General features: G+C 43.9%; 1 protein-coding gene and 1 pseudogene across 1 annotated transcript in view; both read right to left on the bottom strand.

Moving 5' to 3' along the window:
• The window catches only part of WNT3A (Wnt family member 3A), a 51,900-nt gene extending 38,331 nt beyond the window's left edge, over nt 1-13,569 (bottom strand). The window contains exons 1-2 of the mRNA XM_040241680.1: nt 13,549-13,569; nt 13,135-13,354 (exon numbers count right to left, since the gene is read on the bottom strand). Of these exons, the coding sequence (XP_040097614.1) occupies nt 13,135-13,354; nt 13,549-13,569 (241 nt within the window). The remainder of the gene's footprint in view (nt 1-13,134; nt 13,355-13,548) is intronic.
• A 3,147-nt stretch (nt 13,570-16,716) lies between these two features.
• Nucleotides 16,717-17,471, bottom strand: LOC120864333 (annotated as a pseudogene).
• Between the last annotated feature and the right edge of the window lie 2,305 nt (nt 17,472-19,776).

Below are 19,776 nucleotides of genomic sequence, written 5' to 3'. Positions count from 1 at the left end.
GAAGATCATGGCATCTGGTCCCATCACTTCATGGGAAATAGATGGGGAAACACTGGAAACAGTGTCAGACTTTATTTTTGGGGGCTCCAAAATCACTGCAGATGGTGATTGCAGCCAGGAAATTAAAAGATGCTTACTTCTTGGAAGGAAAGTTATGACCAACTTAGATAGCATATTAAAAAGCAGAGATATTATTTTGCCAACAAAGGTCCGTCTAGACAAGGCTATGGTTTTTCCGGTGGTCACATATGGATGTGAGAGTTGGACTATGAAGAAAGCTGAGCGCCGAAGAATTGATGCTTTTGAACTGTGGTGTTGGAGAAGACTCTTGAGAGTCCCTTGGACTGCAAGGAGATCCAACCAGTCCAACCTAAAGGAGACCAGTCCTGGGTGTTCATTGGAAGGACTGATGCTGAGGCTGAAACTCCAATACTTTGGCCACCTCATGTGAAGAGTTGACTCATTGGAAAAGACTCTAATGCTGGGAGGGATTGGGGGCGGGAGGAGAAGGGGATGACAGAGGATGAGATGGCTGGATGGCATCAACGACTCAATTCACATGAATCTGGGTGAACTCCAGGAGTTGGTGATGGACAGGGAGGCCTGGCGTGCTGTGGTTCATGGGGTCGCAAAGAGTCGGACACGACTGAGTGACTGAACTGAACTGAACTGATGGTATAATCATCAGGGATTTAATTTAGGTCAAATCTGAATGGTTTTTCCTATTTTCTGCAGTTCAAGCCTGAATTTTGCAATAAGGGACTGATGATCTGAGCTGCAGTGAGCTCCAGGTCTTCTGTTTGAGGACTGTATAGATCTTTTCTGTCTTCGTCTGCAAAGAATATAATTATTCTAATTTGGTATTGACTATCTGGTGATGTCCACGTGTAGAGCCAAAGAATGTTCAAACTACCTTACAACTGTGCTCATTTCACATGCTAGAAAGGTTATGTTCAAAATTCTTCAAGATAGGCTTCAGCAGTACACGAACTGAGAACTTCCAGATGTATAAGCTGGATTTAGAAAATGCCAAGGAACCAGAGATTAAATTGCCAATATTTCTTGGATCATAGAGAAAGCAAGGGAATTTCAGAAAAACATCTACTTATGCTTTACTGAGTACACTAAAGTCTTTGATTGTGTGGTTCATGATAAACTGTGTAAAATTCTTAAAGAGATGGGAATACCAGACCACCTTACCTATCTCCTAAAAAACCTGTATGCAGGTCAAGAAGCAACAGGTAGAAGCAGACATAGAACAACAGACTGATTCAAAATGGTAAAGGAGTACACCAAGGCTGTATATTGTCATCCTGCTTATTTAATGTATATGTAGGGTACATAATGGGAAAGGCCAGCCTGGATAACTCAAGCTGGAATCAATATTGCCAGGAGAAATATCAGCAACCTCAGATATGCAGATAATACCACTGTAATGGCAGAGAGTGAAGAGGAACTAAAGAGCATCTTGATGAAGGTGAAATAGGAGAGTGGAAAGGCCAGATTAAAATTCAACATTCTAAAAACTAAGATCGTGGCATCTGGTCCCATCACTTCATGGCATATAGAAGAGGAAAAAGTGGAAGCAGTGACATATTATATTTTATTGGGCTTCAAAATCACTGTGGATAGTGACTGTAGCTGTGATAATAAAAGACGCTTTTGCTCCTGGGAGGGAAAAGCAGTGATAAACCTAGACAGAGTATTAAAAAGCAGAGACGTCATTTTGCCGACAAAGGTCCATATAGTAAAAGCTACGGTTTTTCCAGTAGTCAGGTATGGATGTGAGAGTTGGACCATAAAAAAGGCTGTTGTTGTTGTCTAGCTGCTGAGTCTTGGCTGACTCTTTGCAACCCCATAGTCTGTACCCAGCCAGGCTCTTCTTTTCATGGGATTCTCCAGATTAGAACACTGGAGTGGGTTGCCATTTCTTTCTCCAAAAAGAAGGCTGAGCACTGAAGAATTGATGCTTTTGAATTTTGGTGCTGGAGAAGACTCTTGAGAGTCCGTTGGACTGCACGGAGATCAAACCAGTCAATTCCAAAAGAAATCAACTCTGAATAGTCATTGGAAGGACCGATGCTGAAGCTGAAGTTCCAATACTTTGGCCACCTGATGTGAAGTACTGTCCTATTGAAAAAGACCCTGATGCTGGGAAAGATTGTAGGCAAAAGGAGAAGAGGGTGGCAGAGGACAAAATGGTTAGATAGCATCACTGACTCAATGGACACGAATCTGAGTAAACTCCAGGAGATAGTGAAGGATAAGGAAGTCTGGCTATCGCAGTCCTTGTGGTCACAGAGTTGGACATGACTTAGCAAGTGAACACACACACTTATCTAGCTGCTGCTGCTGCTGCTAAGTCGCTTCAGTCGTGTCTGACTCTGTGCAACCCCATAGACGGCAGTCCACCAGGCTCCCCCGTCCCTGGGATTCTCCAGGCAAGAACACTGGAGTGGGTTGCCATTTCCTTTTCCACTTATGTAGCTACTATGTCTTTTATAAGTTATTAATGCCTTAGCAACTGTATCGACTGTACTACTGTTACTGGCTTTATTTATTTCTTTCCTTTTTCTGTTTTTACAAATAAATTGATTTAACATTATTGGGAAATGCTTAAAAACAATACTAGCCAACAGCATCCAATAATACATTAAAAGGATTATACGCCATGATCAAGTGGGATTTATCCCAGAAATATACACAGATCTTTCAATGTACACAAATCAATCAGTGTGATAGTTTATGTAGTGATAGACCATATTAACAAATTAAAGAATAAAAGCCATGTGATCATCTCAATAGATGCAGAGAAAGCTTTTGACAAAATTCAACAACCGTCTATGATTCTCTCCAGAAAATGAGTATAGAGGGAACCTCAACATAATAAAGGCAATACATAACAAACATCATTTTCAATGGAGAAAAACTGAAAGCATTTCCCCTACTATCAGGAACAAGACAAGGATGTCCATTCTCATCAACATTGTTTTGGAAGTCCTTGCCATGGATATTAGAGATGAAAAAGAAATAAAAGTAATCCAAGTTGGAAAAGAAGAAGTAAAACTGTCATTGTTTGCAGGTGACATGATAGCATATATGCAGAAAATCCTAAGATGCCACCAGAAAACCACTGGACATAGTCAGTGAATTTGGCAAAGTTGTAGGATACAAAATTAAGGCATAGAAATCTCCTGCATTCCTACACACTAATAACAAGAGAGCAGAAAGGGAAAGTAAGGAAACAATCACACTTACCATCACAACAAAAATAATAAAATACCTAGGAATAAACCAACCTAATAAGGCAAAAGACCTGTATTCAGAAAAATATAAAACACTGATGAAAATCAAGGAGGACACAAACAGATGGAGAGAAATATGATGTTCTTGGATTGAAAGAATCAATATAATGAAAATGAGTATATTGCCTAAAGCAAACTACAGATTCCATGGAATTCCTATCAAATTACCAATGGCATTCTTCATAGAATTAGAACAAAAATTTTTACAGTCTGTATGAAAACACCCCAAAGAGCCAAAGTAATCTTGAGAAAGAAAAATGGAGCTAGAGGATTCAGGCTTCCCAACTTCAAACTATACTGCAAAGCTACAGTAATCAAGACAGTATGGTACTGGTACAAAAACAGAGAAATAGATCCATGGTACAGGATAGAAAGCCCATAAGTTAACCCACGCACCTATGGTCACCAAATCTATGACAAAGGAGGCAAAAATATACAATGGAGAAAAGATAGCCTCTTCAATAAGTGGTGCTGGGAAATCTAGACAGCTACATGTAAAATAATGGAATTAGAATACTCCCTAACATCACACACAAAAGTAAAATTAAAACGGATTAAAGACCTAAATGTAAGTCCAGACACTATATAACTCTTAGAGGAAAACATAGAAAAAAACATTCTTTGACATAAATCACAGCAAGATCCTTTTTTGCAAAGAAGTTCTTGCACCTTCTAGAATAATGAAAATGTTAAAAGAAAAATAAACAAATCAGGCCTAGTTAAACTTAAAAGTTTTTGCACAGGAAAGGAAACCATGGGCAAAATGAAAGCACAACCCTCAGAATGGGTAAAGGAAAAAAAGTGTTAGCTGCTCAGTCGTGTTCAACTCTTTGTGACCCCATGGACTGTAGCCCACCAGGCTCCTCTATTCATGGGATTTTCCAGGCAAGAATACTGGAGTGGGTTGCCTTTCCCTTCTCCAGGGGATCTTCCCAACCCACCGATTGAACCCAGGTCTCCTGCATTGCAGGTGGATTCTTTACCAGCTGAGCCACAAGGGAAGCCCAAGAATACTGGAGTGGGTAGCCTATCCCTTCTCCAGTGGATCTTCCTGACCCAGGAATCAAACTGAGGTCTTCTGCATTGCAGGTGGATTCTTTACCAACTGAGCTGTCAGGGAAATCCTCCTGCATTGCAGGCAGATTCTTTATCATCTGAGCCACCAGGGAAACTCCAGTAGAATGGGTGAAAATATTTGCAAATTAAGCAACAGACAAAGAATTAATATATACAAATAGAGCTGAAAGGGAAATTAATATATACAAATAAATTAATATATACAAATATTAGCTATATACAAATATACACAAATAATATCTCCAAAATATACAAACAGCTCATGGAGCTCAACATCAAAAAACAAAAAAATCCAATCAAAAAATGAGTGGAAAACCTAAATAGACATCTCTCCAAAGAAGACATATAGATGGCCAAAAGACACATGAAAAGATGCTGAATATCATTAATTATTTGAGAAATACTAAATCAAAACTACAAGGAGGTACCAACGCACACCAGTCAGAATTGTCATCATCAAAAAGTCCATAAGTAATAAATGGTGGAGAGAGTGTGGAGAAAAAAGAATTGGTATAGCCACTATGGAGAACAGTATGGAGTTTCCTTAAAAAGTTAAACATAGAACTACCATATGACCCAGCAATCCCACTACTGGTTATATACCCTGAGAAAACCCTAACTGAAAAAGACACGTGTACCTCAATGTTCATTCAAGCACTATTTACAATGCCAGGTCATGGAAGCAACCTAGATGGCCAACAGATGAATGCTTAAGAAGATGTGGTCATATTATACAGTGGCCTATTACTCGGCCATAAAAAGGAATGAATTTGAGTCAGCTGAATTGAGATGATGAACCTAGAGCCTGTTATACAGAGTGAAGTAAGTCAAAAGAGAAAAACAAATACTGTATATTAATGTGTATATATATAATCTTGCATACATATATATATGTGTGAGAAAAGTAGAAGGACGTGCACTCAATTTCCAGAGAGAACACCAAAATTGCAACTAGTTGCTGAACAACCATCAACAGGAGGATGTTGGAACCCACCAAAAAAAGATACCCCATGTCCAAGGACAAAGGAGAAGCCACAATAAGACGGTAGGGAGGGTGCAATCATGATTAAAATCAAACCTCATACCTCCCAAAGACTCTTGGAGGGCACAAACAAAACCTGTGTGCACCAGGACCCAGGGAAAGGAGCAGTGATCCCACAGGAGACTAAGCCAGACCTGCCTGTTAGTGTCTGAGGGGCCCCTGTGGAAGCATGGGTCAGCAGCGGCCAGTCGCAGGGACAGGGGTACTGGCAGCAGCAGTCCTGGGAGGCAGGGCATGTGGCATAAATCCTCTCAGAGGAGGTCGCCATTAACCTTACCAAAGAACCAATGGGTGGGTGATCTACAAACTGGAGAACAATTATACCAAAGAAATTCTTGCACTGTTATGGAAGCTCCAGGCCCTACAACAGACTTCCCCAACCTGGGGATTCAGCAAAGGGACTGAATATTCCCAGGAAATTTGAAGGTCAATGGGATTTGATTACAGAACTTCAACAGAACAGGGGAAACAAACTCTTGGAGGGTATAGACAAAACCTTGTGTGTACCAAGACTCAAGAGAAAGGAGCAGTGACCCCACAAGAGACTCAGCCAGACTTGCCTGTGAGAGTCTGGGAGTCTCCAGCAGAGGCATGAGTCAACAGTGGCTGGCTTCAGGATCGGGGTTTTGGCAGCAGTAGTCCTGGGAGGTGCAGCATGCTGGCATGAGTCCTCTTGGAAGAGGTAACCATTACCCCCTACCATAGAGCCTATAGCTGACCATAGAGACTGCAGACTCTAGGACTGGGCTGTCTCAGGCCAAACCACAGAGAAGGAGCACAGCCTCACCCATCAGCAGAAAATTACATTGAAGATTTACTGAGCATCACCTTACCCACCAAAGCAAGACCCAGTTTTCCCCACAAGTCCCTCCCATCAGGAAGCTTGCACAAGCCTTTTGCACTCATCAGAGGGCAGACAGAATGAAAACTGCAATCACAGAAAACTAACCAAAATGATCACATGGACCACAGCCTCCTTGGGTAACCCAATGAAACTATGAATCAGACCGTGTTGTGCCACCCAAGACTGATAGGTCATGGTACAGAATTCTGATAAAATGTGGTCCATTGGAGAAGGGAATGGCAAACCATTTCAGCATTCTTGCCTTGAGAACCCCTTGAACAGTATGAAAAGGCAAAAAGATAGGACACTGAAGGATGAGACCCCCACCCTCCAGGTCAGTAGGAGTCCAATGTGCTACTGGAAGAGAGTGGAGAAATAGCTCCAGGAGGAATGAAGAGGCTGAGCAAAAGCAAAAACGACAGCCAGGTGTGGATGTGTCTGGTGGTGAAAGTAAAGTCCGATGCTGTAAAGAACAATATTGCATAGGAACCTGGAATGTTAGGTCCATGAATCAAGGCAAATTGGAAGTGGTCAAACAGGAGATGGCAAGAGTGAACATCAACTTGTTAGGAATCAGTGAACTAAAATGGACAGAAAGGTCAAATTTAATTCAGATGACCATTATATCTATTATTGTGGGCAAGAATTCCTTAGAAGAAATGCCATGTCAACAGAATGAAGGCAAAACCATGTGATCATCTTAATTGATTCAGAAAGAGCATTTGATATAATCTAGTAGCCTTTTCCTGACCTTCACGTTGAAGGTCAGGAACGGTGGCAGTAAGGAGATACCCCTCGTCCAAGGTAAGGAGCAGCGGCTGTGCTTTGCTGGAGCAGCCATGAAGAGATACCCCACACCCAAGATAAGAGAAACCCAAGTAAGATGGTAGGTGTTGCAAGAGGGCATCAGAGGGTAGACACACTGAAACCATACTCACAGAAAACTAGTCAATCTAATCACACTAGGCCCACAGCCTTGTCTAACTCACTGAAACCAAGCCATGCCCATGGGGCAACCCAAGACAGGAGGGTCATGGTGGAGAGGTCTGACAGAGCGTGGTCTACTGGAGAAGGGAATGGCAAGCCACTTCAGTATTCTTGCCTTGAGAACCTCATGAACAGTATGAAAAGGCAAAATGATAGGATACCAAAAGAGGAACTCCCCAGGTCATTAGGTGCCCAATATGCTACTGGAGATCAGTGGAGAAATAACTCCAGAAAGAATGAAGGGATGGAGCCAAAGCAAAAACAATATCCAGTTGTGGATGTGACTGGTGATAGAAGCAAGATCTGATGCTGTAAAGAGCAATATTGCATAGGAACCTGGAATGTCAGGTCCATGAATCAAGGCAAATTGGAAGTGGTCAAACAAGAGATGCCAAGGGTGAACGTCGACATTCTAGGAATCAGCGAACTAAAATGGACTGGAATGGGTGAATTTAACTCAGATGACCATTATATCTACTACTGCGGGCAGGAATCCCTCAGAAGAAATGGAGTAGCCATCATGGTCAACAAAAGAGTCCGAAATGCAGTACTTGGATGCAATCTCAAAAATGACAGAATGATTTCTGTTCGTCTCCAAGGCAAACCATTCAATATCACAGTTATCCAAGTCTATGCCCCAAGCAGTAATGCTAAAGAAGCTGAAGTTGAATGGTTTTATGAAGACCTACAAGACCTTTTAGAACTAACACCCAAAGAAGATATCCTTTTCATTATAGGGGACTGGAATGCAAAAGTAGGAAGTCAAGAAACACCTGGAGTAACAGGCAAATTTGGCCTTGGAGTACAGAATGAAGCAGGGCAAAGACTAATAGAGTTTTGCCAAGAAAATGCACTGGTCATAGCAAACACCCTCTTCCAACAACACAAGAGAAGACTCTACACATGGACTTCACCAGATGGTCAACACCAAAATCAGATTGATTATATTCTATGCAGCCAAAGATGGAGAAGCTCTACACAGTCAACAAAAACAAGACCAGGAGCTGACTGTGGCTCAGATCATGGACTCCTTATTACCAAATTCAGACTTAAACTGAAGAAAGTAGGGAAAACTGCTAGACCATTCAGGTATGACCTAAATCAAATACCTTATGATTATACAGTGGAAGTGAGAAATAGATTTAAGGGCCTAGATCTGATAGATAGAGTGCCTGATGAACTATGGAATGAGGTTCATGACATTGTACAGGAGACAGGGATCAAGACCATCCCCATGGAAAAGAAAGGCAAAAAAGCAAAATGGCTGTCTGAGGAGGCCTTACAAATAGCTATGAAAAGAAGAGAGGTGAAAAGCAAAGGAGAAAAGGAAAGATATAAGCATCTGAATGCAGAGTTCCAAAGAATATCAAGAAGAGATAAGAAAGCCTTCTTCAGTGATCAATGCAAAGAAATAGAGGAACACAACAGAATGGGAAAGACTAGAGATCTTTTCAAAAAAAATCAGAGATACCAAGGGAACATTTCATGCAAGGATGGGCTCCATAAAGGACAGAAATGGTATGAACCTAACAGAAGCAGAAGATATTAAGAAGAGGTGGCAAGAATACATGGAAGAACTGTACAAAAAGGATCTTCATGACTCAGATAATCATGATGATGTGATCACTAATCTAGAGCCAGACATCTTGGAAAGTGAAGTCAAGTGGGCCTTAGAAAGCATCACTACGAACAAAGCTAGTGGAGGTGATGGAATTTCAGTTGAGCTATTTCAAATCCTGAAAGATGATGCTGGGAAAGTGCTGCACTCAGTATGCCAGCAAATTTGGAAAACTCAGCAGTGGCCTCAGGACTTGAAAAGGTCAGTTTTCATTCCAATTCCAAAGAAAGGAAATGTAAAAGAATGCTCAAACTACCGCACAATTGCACTCATCTCACATGCTAGTAAAGTAATGCTCAAAATTCTCCAAGCCAGGCTTCAGCAATACATGAACCGTGAACTCCCTGATGTTCAAGCTGGTTTTAGAAAAGGCAGAGGAACCAGAGATCAAATTGCCAACATCCGCTGGATCATGGAAAAAGCAAGAGAGTTCCAGAAAACATCTATTTCTGCTTTATTGACTATGCCAAAGCCTTTGACTGTGTGGATCACAATAAACTGTGGAAAATTCTGAAAGAGATGGGAATATGAGACCACCTTACCTGCCTCTTGAGAAATCTGTATGCAGGTCAGGGAGCAACAGTTAGAACTGGACATGGAACAACAGACTGGTTCCAAATAGGAAAAGGAGTACATCAAGGCTGTATATTGTCACCCTGCTTATTTAACTTCTATGCAGAGTACATCATGAGAAACGCTGGACTGGAAGAAACACAAGCTGGAATCAAGATTGTCGGGAGAAATATCAATAACCTCAGATATGCAGATGACACCACCCTTATGGCAGAAAGTGAAGAGGAACTAAAAAGCTTCTTGATGAAAGTGAAAGAGGAGAGCGAAAAAGTTGGCTTAAAGCTCAACATTCAGAAAACGAAGATCATGGCATCTGGTCCCATCACTTCATGGGAAATAGATGGGGAAACAGTGGAAACAGTGTCAGACTTTATTTTTTGGGGCTCCAAAAGCACTGCAGATGGTGATTGCAGCCATGAGATTAAAAGACGCTTACTCCTTGGAAGAAAAGTTATGACCAACCTAGATAGCATATTCAAAAGTAGAGATATTACTTTGCCGACTAAGGTCTGTCTCGTCAAGGCTATGGTTTTTCCAGTGGTCATGTATGGATGTGAAAGTTGGACTGTGAAGAAAGCTGAGCGCCGAAGAATTGATGCTTTTGAACTGTGATGTTGGAGAAGACTCTTGAGAGTCCCTTGGACTGCAAGGACATCCAACCAGTCCATTCTGAAGGAGATCAGCCCTGGGATTTCTTTGGAAGGAATGATGCTGAAGCTGAAACTCCAGTACTTTGGCCACCTGATGTGAAGAGTTGACTCATTGGAAAAGATTCTGATGCTGGGAGGGATTGGGGGCAGGAGGAGAAGCGGACGACTGAGGATGAGATGGCTGGATGGCATCACGGACTCAATGGACGTGAGTTTGAGTGAACTCCAGGAGTTGGTGATGGACAGGGAGGCCTGGTGTGCTGCGATTCATGGGGTCGTAAAGAGTCGGACACGACTGAGCGACTGAACTGAACTGAACTGAGTAGCCTTTTCATGATACAAACACTCAACAGATTTGGAATAGAAGACAATATCCTTAACCTGATAAAGGGAAGTTATGAAAAATTCACTACTAGTACCGTATACTCAATGGTGAAAGACTAAAAGCTTTCCCTCTAAGATTAGGAAAAAGACAAGAGTGCCCACTCTCATTGCTCATATTCAACATAGTACTGGAAGTGCTAGCCAGAGCAATTAGGCAAGAAAAAGAAAGAAAAGGCATCCAAATTGGAAAGCAAGAAGCAAAAACATTTCTATTCACAGAAGACTTGATCTCATATACAGAAAATTCTAAAGAATCTACACAAACTCTCACAGCTAATGAAAAAAATCAAATTTGCAGGATACAGGCTCAAAACACAAAAATCAACTGTACATCTACACATAGTGAACAATTTGAAAAAGAAATGAATGAAATGATTTATTTTATAATAGCATCAAAAGAATAAAATACTTAGGAATGCATTAACCAAAGATGCATGAGACTCATTCATTGAAAACTATAAAACATTGCTGAAAAATTAAGGAAGACCTAAATAAATGGAAAAATCCCATGTTCATGGATTAGAAGACAATAGTGTTAAGATGGCAATACTTCTTAAACTAATATACAGATTCAATGCAATTACCATCAAAATTCAAAAAAATCTTTTTTTGCAGAAAGGAAAAAACAACCCTAAAATTCATATGGAATTGTAAGGGATTCTCCAAAAGCCAAAACAATCAAAGCAAAAGCAATTGTAAAATAAAAATAAAGTTGGAGATCTTATACTTCCCAACTCTAAAGCATACTATAAAACTATAGAAATCAAAATAGTGTTGTATTGGAAGAATGGCAGACATATAGACCAATGGAATAGAACTGAAAGTCCAGAAATAAACCCAGACACCCATAGACAATTGATTTTTAACCAGGGTGCCAAGACTATTCAATAGGGGAAAGACTAGTCTTTTGAACAGATGGTGCTGAAATAATTGGTTTCCCACATGCAAAAGAATTAAGCTGGACCCTTACTTCTCACTATATACAAAAATTCACTAAAAATAGATCAAAGACCTAAATGTAAGAAGTAAAACTATAAAACTCTTAGGAGAAAACACAAGTGTAAAACTTCATAACTGTGGATTAGGCAATGTTTACTTTGATATGATATCTAAATAGGTAAATTGAATGTCATCAAAATTTAAAACTTCTGTACATCAAAGGACCCTGTCATAAAAGTGAAAAGACAATCTATGAAGGGAGAAGATATTTGAAAATTATATTTCTGATAAGTGTCTAGTGTTAGATATATAAAGAATTCTGACAGCTCAACAATAGAAACACAAACAACCCAATTAAAAACTGGGCAAAGGACTTGCATAGACATCTCTCCAAAGAAGACATTCAGATGTTCAACAATCCCATGAAAAGATGCTCAACATCATTAGCCATCAGGGATGTGCAAATAAAAATTACAATGAGACATCACTTCAGATCCACTGGGAGGGCTAAAGGAAAAAAAAAAAAGAATAACAAACATTGGCAATAATGTGGAGAAACTGGAACCGTCTTGTGTTGCTGGTGGGAGAGCAAAATGGTGCAGTTGCTGTGGAAAAAGAGTTTGGCAGTTCCTCAAAACACAGAATTACTATGCAATTCTACTTCTAGGAATATACCCAGAAGAATTGAAAAACAGGTATTCAGATACTTGAAATATCAGCATTATTCAAAACAGACAATAAAAGGCTTGAAACAACCTAATTGTGCATCAACAGATGAATGGATAAATAAAATGTGATCCATTGTATGATGGAATATAATTCAGCCATAAAAAGGAATAAAGCACCAGAACATACTACAGGTGGATGCATCTTGAAAACATTATGCTCAGTGAAAGAAGCCTCTCTCCCTTTCTCTTTTTCTCTCTCCCTTTCTCTTTTTCTCTCTCCCTCCCTCTTTCCTCACTTGCTGGAGGGCCCAGCCACTGCATTTAAGCGAACCCAGGTCATGTGCAGAAGCATCAGGGGCCACCAGGCATGTAAGAGAGATGAGGATCAGCTCGTCTCTCTCTCGTTAGCAGAGACCAGCCCTGCCTACGGCATCTCCCCATGTCTGCAGATGTTGGAACCGACAACACGTGATTATTATTGTTTAAACTACTATGTCTTGTGCAAATTTGCTCTTCACCAAGAGTTAACCAGCACCCAGCCTGCCAGATCTTCCTCTTCTTCCCTGGCTCCAGGACCCTGGATAACTTCTGCTGTGTGCCTCTATCATCCCCAACCCTCACCCTTTTTTGTGTTTTCTGTTTGTTTTTGTATTTTCTCTCTAAGATCTGCCTGAAGTCCTGGCTTCTTCAGGAAAACTGCAGTAGTTAATCCTGTCCCTGTGAAACTGTGTAACTGTTTTTTGGGAAAGAGGAAGCAGGAGGAATCTCTGTGTGATCCTATACCCTTCCCAAACTCCAGGAGCACCCTCCAGAGTGGGTGAGCATTGGGAAAGGACCCACATAGGAGATCCCTATAGTAACGAGCACTGCCCCCCTTACTGGAAGTGCTGTTCCTATGCTTGAGCACAAATGAGAAACAGAGGCAGAAAGGAAATGAACTGGTTTGTGCCCACTCCCACTGAGGGGGAAGCTGGTTTGAGCCCTGCTGCACCCACATCCCTGGGCTGCCGCCTCTGCCTGGCTAGCCATGATGGGTACCACCTGTACCTTTGTCCAGCACGGGGCCAAAGATGGCCAGGCTGTTGTTGATAGTGGTGCAATTCCAACGGCGGCCACGGAACTGGTGTTGGCACTCCTGGATGCTGATTTTGATGCCCTCTGCCACGCTGGGCATGATCTCCACGTAGTTCCGGCAGAAACGCAGCTGCTTGGGTACTAAGCCTGGGATGCTGGCGCAGAGGATGGGCTGTGTCCCCAGGGATGAGTACTGGGGCCCAACAGCCAGGGACCTGGGGGAGGACAAGGAGGCCTGGTTAGTAGGGGAAGTGCCCTTCTGGCCCGTGAACCGGGAGCAGGAGTCAGGCCTGTCCTAGGGTGAACTTTCTTTGGAGGATGCACACAGGCCCTTTCTTTGGGCAAGATGTGCTTCTACCATGGAGGAAGCCTGTCCCTATCCTGTACCTGACACTTAGCACAAAACATCGTGATGTGCACGTGGATTGACAGAAGAGAAATCAAAGAAGTGGTGGAGGCTTCCCTGCTTCTCTGCACAACTGCAGGGGTCCTGGCTCCAATGGTGTGGAGATAGCAGCACCCTGAAACTGTTCAGGAACACACAGGAGCACTCAAGGATACAGGTGATGCTGAGTCAGTACAGGGGCTGCCCAGAGGAGGTGCTGCTGGGCCTGTGGCAGGAGGACAATCACTTCTAGAGCAGTGGGGATAGGGCATCTTATTGTTCAGTAGCTAAGTCATGTCCAGCTCAGGGACTGCAGCATGCCGGGCTCCCCTGTCCTTCACTATCTTCTGGAGTTGCTCAAGTTCACGTCCATTGAGTCAATGACGCTATCTAACCATCTTATCATCTGCCATCCTCTTCAACTCCTACCCTCAACTTTTCCCAGCCTCAGGATCTTTTCCAGTGAGTCAGCTCTTCTCATCAGGTGGCCAAAGTATTGGAACTTCGGCTTCAGCAACAGTCCTTCCAATGAATATTTATGGTTGATTTCCTTTAGGCTTGATTGGTTTGATCTCCTTGCAGTCCAAGGGACAAGAGTCTTCTCCAGCACCACAATTTGAAGGCATCAGTTCTTCAGTGCTCAGCTTTTTTTATGCTCCAACTCTGACACCTGTACATGACTACTGGAAAAACCATAGCTTTGACTATATGGACTATTGTTGACAAGGTGACGTCTTTATTCTTTAATATGCTGTCCAAGTGTCATAGCTTTCCTTTCAAGGAGCATGTGTCTTTCAATTTCATGGCTGCAGTTCCCGTCCGCAGTGATTTTGAAGCCCAAAAAAGGAAAATCTGTCACTGCTTCCACTTTGCCCCTTCTGTATGCCATGCACTGATGGGACCGGATGCCATGATCTTAGTTTTGTGAATGTTGAATTTCAAGCCAGTTTTTTCACTCTCCTCTTTCATCTTCATCAAGAGACTCTTTAGTTCTTCCTTGCTTTCTGCCGTTAGAGTGGAGTTAGAGATAGGGCACCCTGGAGGAGGGCATGGCAACCCACTCCAGTATTCTTGCTTGGAGAATCCCATGGACAGAGCAGCCTGGGGGGCTACAGTCCAGGGGGTCACCAAGAGTCAGGCATGACTGAAGCGACTTAGCACATATGCACACACATAGAGATGGGGCACAGCAGTGGGTAAGTAAATCATATAGGCGAAAATCACTGCTGAACTCATGCCCACCATACCAGCAGGCTTTTGGCTATTTACTCAACAGATATAAAAGCTTATGTACACAATAAGATGTGCTCAAGAATATTCACAGGGCTGTGGATCGTCAGAGAAAAACTTGGAAGCCACCGAAGGATGCATCCACAGAAGCGTGGATGAACAGACAGCGTTCACTCTTGCAGTGGAATGCTACGTCGAAATAGAGAGGAGTGGCCTGCTTTAGCAAAGGTCAGGGATCTCCCTGGCAGGGAGCTTAAGGGAGACCTGATACAGTGCGGGTGATCGCGATTCCTCTGATGGAGACCAAGGCCCAGCAACACTGTAGACAGGTACAGAAATCAGGATAGTTTCCTCATTCTCATGGGAGGTCTGGCCTCTCTGAAAGGCAGCATGAGAAAATGTGTCTCAGGCTGTGCTCTGCCAAATGGTTCCCACTCAGCACATGTGCCTATTTAATTTAAGCAAAATGACAAAAAATGAGAGAAAAATGTGGTTTCTTAGTCACACTAGCTAGGTATGATATGTGGTTACCATGTTGGATGGTTAGATATAAGAACATTTTGGTCATTGTGGAAAGTTCTACTGGACCACTAGGGTCTAGGGTGAAGGAAGTGCTCTGTGTTTGATGGGGCTGTTGGTTACACATGTGTTTGTGTGTCACAACTGATTGAAATGTGGTCATGTTACTATTCGTGATTGTTGTTCAGTCACTCAGTTGTGTCCGACTCTTTGCAACCCCATGGACTGAAGCATGTCAGGCTTGCTTGTCCTTCACTATCTCCTGGAGTTTGCTCAAACTCATGTTCATTGAGTCAATGACGCCATCCAACCATCTCATCTTCTGTCGTCCCCTTCTCCTCCTGCCCTCAATCTTTCCCAGCATCAGGGTCTTTTCCAGTGAGTCAGCTCTTCACATAAGGTGGCCAAAGTATTGGAGCTTCAGCTTCAACACCAGTCCTTCCAATGAATATTCAGGGCTGATTTCCTTTAGGATGGACTGGTTGGATCTCCTTGAAGTCAAAGGGACTCTCAAGAGTCTTCTCCAACACCACAGTTCAAAAGCATCAGTTCTTCAGCACTCAGCTTTCTTTATAATCCAACTCTCACATCCCTACATGACCACTGGAAAGACCATAGCCTTGACTAGACGGACCTTTGTTGGCAAAGTAATGTCTCTGCTTTTTAATATCCTGTCTAGGTTGGTCATAGCCTTTCTTCCAAGGAGTAAGCATCTTTTTATTTCATGGCTTCAGTCACCATCTACAGTGATTTTGGAACCCAAAAAGACAAAGTCTGACACTGTTTCTGGTGTTTCCCCATCTATTTCCCATGAAATGATGGGACCAGATGCCATGATCTTAGTTTTCTGAATGTTGAGCTTTAAGCCAACTTTTTCACTCTCCTCTTTCACTTTCATCAAGAGGTTCTTTAGTTCTTCTTCACTTTCTGCCATAAGGGTGGTATCATTTGCATATCTGAGGTTATTGATATTTCTCCCGGCAATCTTGATTCCAGCTTGTGCTTCATCCAGCCCAGCATTTCTCATGATGTACTCTGCATATAAATTAAATAAGCAAGGTGACAATATACAGCCTTGATGTACTCCCTTCCCTATTTGGAATCAGTCTGTTGTTCCATGTCCAGTTTCAACTGTTGCTTCCTGACCTCTGATTTCTCAAGAGGCAGGTCAGGTGGTCTGGTATTCCCATTTCTTTGAGAATTTTCCAGTTTGTGGTGATCCACATAGTCAAAGGTGGCATAGTCAATAAAGCAGAAATAGATGTTTTTCTGGAACTCTCTTGCTTTTTCAATAATCTAACGAATATTGGCAATTTGATCTCTGGTTCCTCTGCCTTTTCTAAAACCAGCTTGACTATTCGGAAGTTCATGGTTCACATACTGTTGAAGCCTGGCTTGGAGAATTTTGAGCATTACTTTACTTTTTTTTTTTTTTTTTTGCTGCAAAAAGCTTTATTGTTTCCATTTGGTCCAAGGCTTGAGAGAGGGCTCCAGGGTGTTAAAAAGCTGCCTAGTGGCTGCAGAGAGGGGGTTCAGGCAGCCCTGATGTGAGGTGGGTTCTTCAACGGCCACTGGTCTCCAGAAGCTCCTAGTCGTGCTTGAGGGTGAGCCTTTCGAAGAGATACTCGCCCAACCCAGCCTGGGGACCAGCCAGCCTGCGGAGGTTGGTCAGGTGGTCACCCGACTTCTTGATGAGTTTCACTTCCTCATCTAGGAAGTGGTTCTCCAGGAAGTCACAGATGTGGGGGTCTCCGCGGGCAGAAGCCAGGCATGCAGATCCAACAGGGCTTGATTCAAGTTCTTCTCTACGAGAAGGGCGGCTTCCATGGCGTCCTGGGCTTTACCCCACTCATCTTGAGATGGAGTCTGCACGTCCAGGAAGAGGGCGTGGCCGCCACGCTGGTTTTGCAGTTTCAAGAGACGCTCCGCACCCTTGCGCTTCTCCTTGGTCAGTTCGCGAAAAAAGTGACCCACACGCTCCAGGGCCACATCGTCATGGTTGAAATAGAAGCCCAGAGAGAGGTAGGTGTAGGAGGCCCGCAGTTGCATGTTAACCAAGCGGTTGACGGCGGCCTCCACCTCGGTATAATAATTCTGACGAATCTGGGAGCTCATGATTGGTCGGTAATAATAAGGAGTTAATAAATGGTGGCTGGTCCCGGTGATCGCAGACAGCTGAGTGGCTGACTCTGGAGGCTGCAACTGGAAAATAGGTTGGAGGGCTGTCGGAGGCTGGAGCAAGGGGTGTCCCTGGGTCTGTTCCGTCTAAGCACTGTTGAAGAAAGAGACCGATCCGCGGGGCCACAGAGCGCACTTGCTGAGCATTACTTTATTAGCGTGTGAATGTGTACAATTGTGTGATAGTTTGAGTATTCTTTGGCATTGTCTTTCTTTGGGACTGGAATGAAAACTGACCTTTTCCAGTCCTGTGGCCACTGCTGAGTTTTCCAAATTTGCTGGCATATTGAGTGCAGCACTTTCCCAGCATCATCTTTCAGGATTTGAAATATCTCAACTGGAATTCCATCACCTCCACTAGCTTTGTTCGTAGTGATGCTTCCTAAGGCCCACTTGACTTCACATTCCAGGATGTCTGGCTCTAGGTGAGCGATCATATCATCATGGTTATCTGGGTCGTGAAGATCTTTTTTGTATAGTTCTGTGTATTCTTGAAGGAGAATATCCCACGCAGGGTAGGAGATACCCCACACCCAAGGGCAAAGGAGAAGCCCCAGCAAGATGGTAGGAGAGCCGAATTCATGTTCAGAATCAAACCCCATTCCCAAGAGACGCTCAGAGGCCTCAAACAAACCTTGTGTGCACCAGGACCCAGGGACCCCACAGAGACTGAGACAGAACTCTGCAGCCACACAGAGTCCCTTTTTTCTCCCACAATCCCCCTGCTGTCCTGTGTGAGCGTCACCCACTACACCTCCCCACTGCAGCACTTATGTAGCTCTGTATTCAGCTAGCTGGCTGAGGAGAGGGCAACTTCTTGAAGTCCTGAACACAGGGTTTCCCCAGTTTGGCATCCTCTCATCCTGTGCCCATTCTGCCCACCATTTCTGGGCAACCTCTATCTTCGGCTTGCTCTTCCTTCCTGATCAAGTGCATCTCTCATGAGTTAAAACCTATCTTTCCCCGGTGAGTGTCCATGACACCATGCATCCACATGCTCAAGAAGAGCTGAGACTTCTTTTCATGGTGCTAGCGCCTCCATTTCTAGGGAAAACCTGAAGCCTCCAAACCAGACTCTGGGTCTCCTGGGTCCCTCTCACATCTGTGCCCTAATCTGACACCCCTTCCTGGGTGCAGTCTCCATCCTGTACATCCTCGTGCCTTGATGAGCCAAAACCCAGCCATGACCTCACAGCAGATGTCACAGACATCCCCATGGCCCTGCCTGAGTCTGTATTCCTGGAGTAGCATTCCAACTGTGGGGCTGGCTTGTTCCCTCACTTCTTCCTTCATTCCCTGCAAAGCCTACTGAATCCTAGGTTCCTGAGGCCTGACCCTCCCCAGCTTTCTCCCACATCCACCCCAGGGTCTGGGACCCCAAGGTTTTCAGGAAGGGCAGCCCTCTTTTCTCATCCAGCTGTGAGGTCTCTCCTGTCTAGGCAGTATTCTGCAGTCTGAGCCTCGCTGTCCTGCACAGACGGCTCTGAGCGGAGACTGCAGGGGCTGCTGCTGTCTCTCTGGGACCCCTGTGCTGACCGAGGTGTTTGGCTTCCTGATGGACCAGCATGGGCTGGATGCACAGATGGGAGGATGGGGGGAGCTGGCACTTGGACTGAGAGGTGGCATGCAGGCCAGGGTCAGCAGTCTCTGCTCTTGAAGGCACCCAGTGGGCAGGGTAAGGACTTCAGGGTGGAGAGCATGGGCCAGCTCTGCCCACTCCAGGCTGAGTTCAGATGTCCAGGATGGGTTGGTGAGGGTCAGCAGGTGAGGTAGACTGTGTCTAACCTGCATGCCTTCTGCCACTCTCCCTCTGAGCTTTTGCGGATAACCTCCCACTTCCCTGGTGGCTAAGGCGGTAAAGAATCCACCAGCAATGCAGGAGACCTGGGCTCGATTCCTGGGTTGGAAAGGTCCCCGAGAGAAGGGAATGGCAACCCACTCCAGTATTCTTGCCTGGAGACCCATGGACAGAGGAGCCTGGCGAGCTAGAGTCCGTGGGATCACAAAGAGTCAGACATGACTGAACAACTAATGGTTCCTTTCACTTCTCACTTATAAATCAGAGGGTGAAACACTCCGGACCTCAGTTCTCTTTCAGAACACTGTCACCTCCATCATCTCCCCAACTTAGTTCAGCCAATTTCTGTCCCTTCTCACCCACTGAGACATCCCTGTCTTGGCCCCGGTGACCACTCTGCCTATGTCGGCATATGTGGCTGGCTCTGACTGCGCGTGGCTCAGGTTGGCCATCCGTTTCCAGCGTGTGGTACCTCTCACAGTGACCCTGGCACCTCACTCCAGTA

The sequence above is a fragment of the Oryx dammah genome, unplaced genomic scaffold, assembly GCF_014754425.2.
Source record: "Oryx dammah isolate SB20612 unplaced genomic scaffold, SCBI_Odam_1.1 HiC_scaffold_5, whole genome shotgun sequence".
NCBI classification, from domain to species: domain Eukaryota; kingdom Metazoa; phylum Chordata; class Mammalia; order Artiodactyla; family Bovidae; genus Oryx; species Oryx dammah.
The sequence above is the reverse complement of the archived record's forward strand: the minus strand, read 5'-3'. Positions and strand labels throughout refer to the sequence as shown.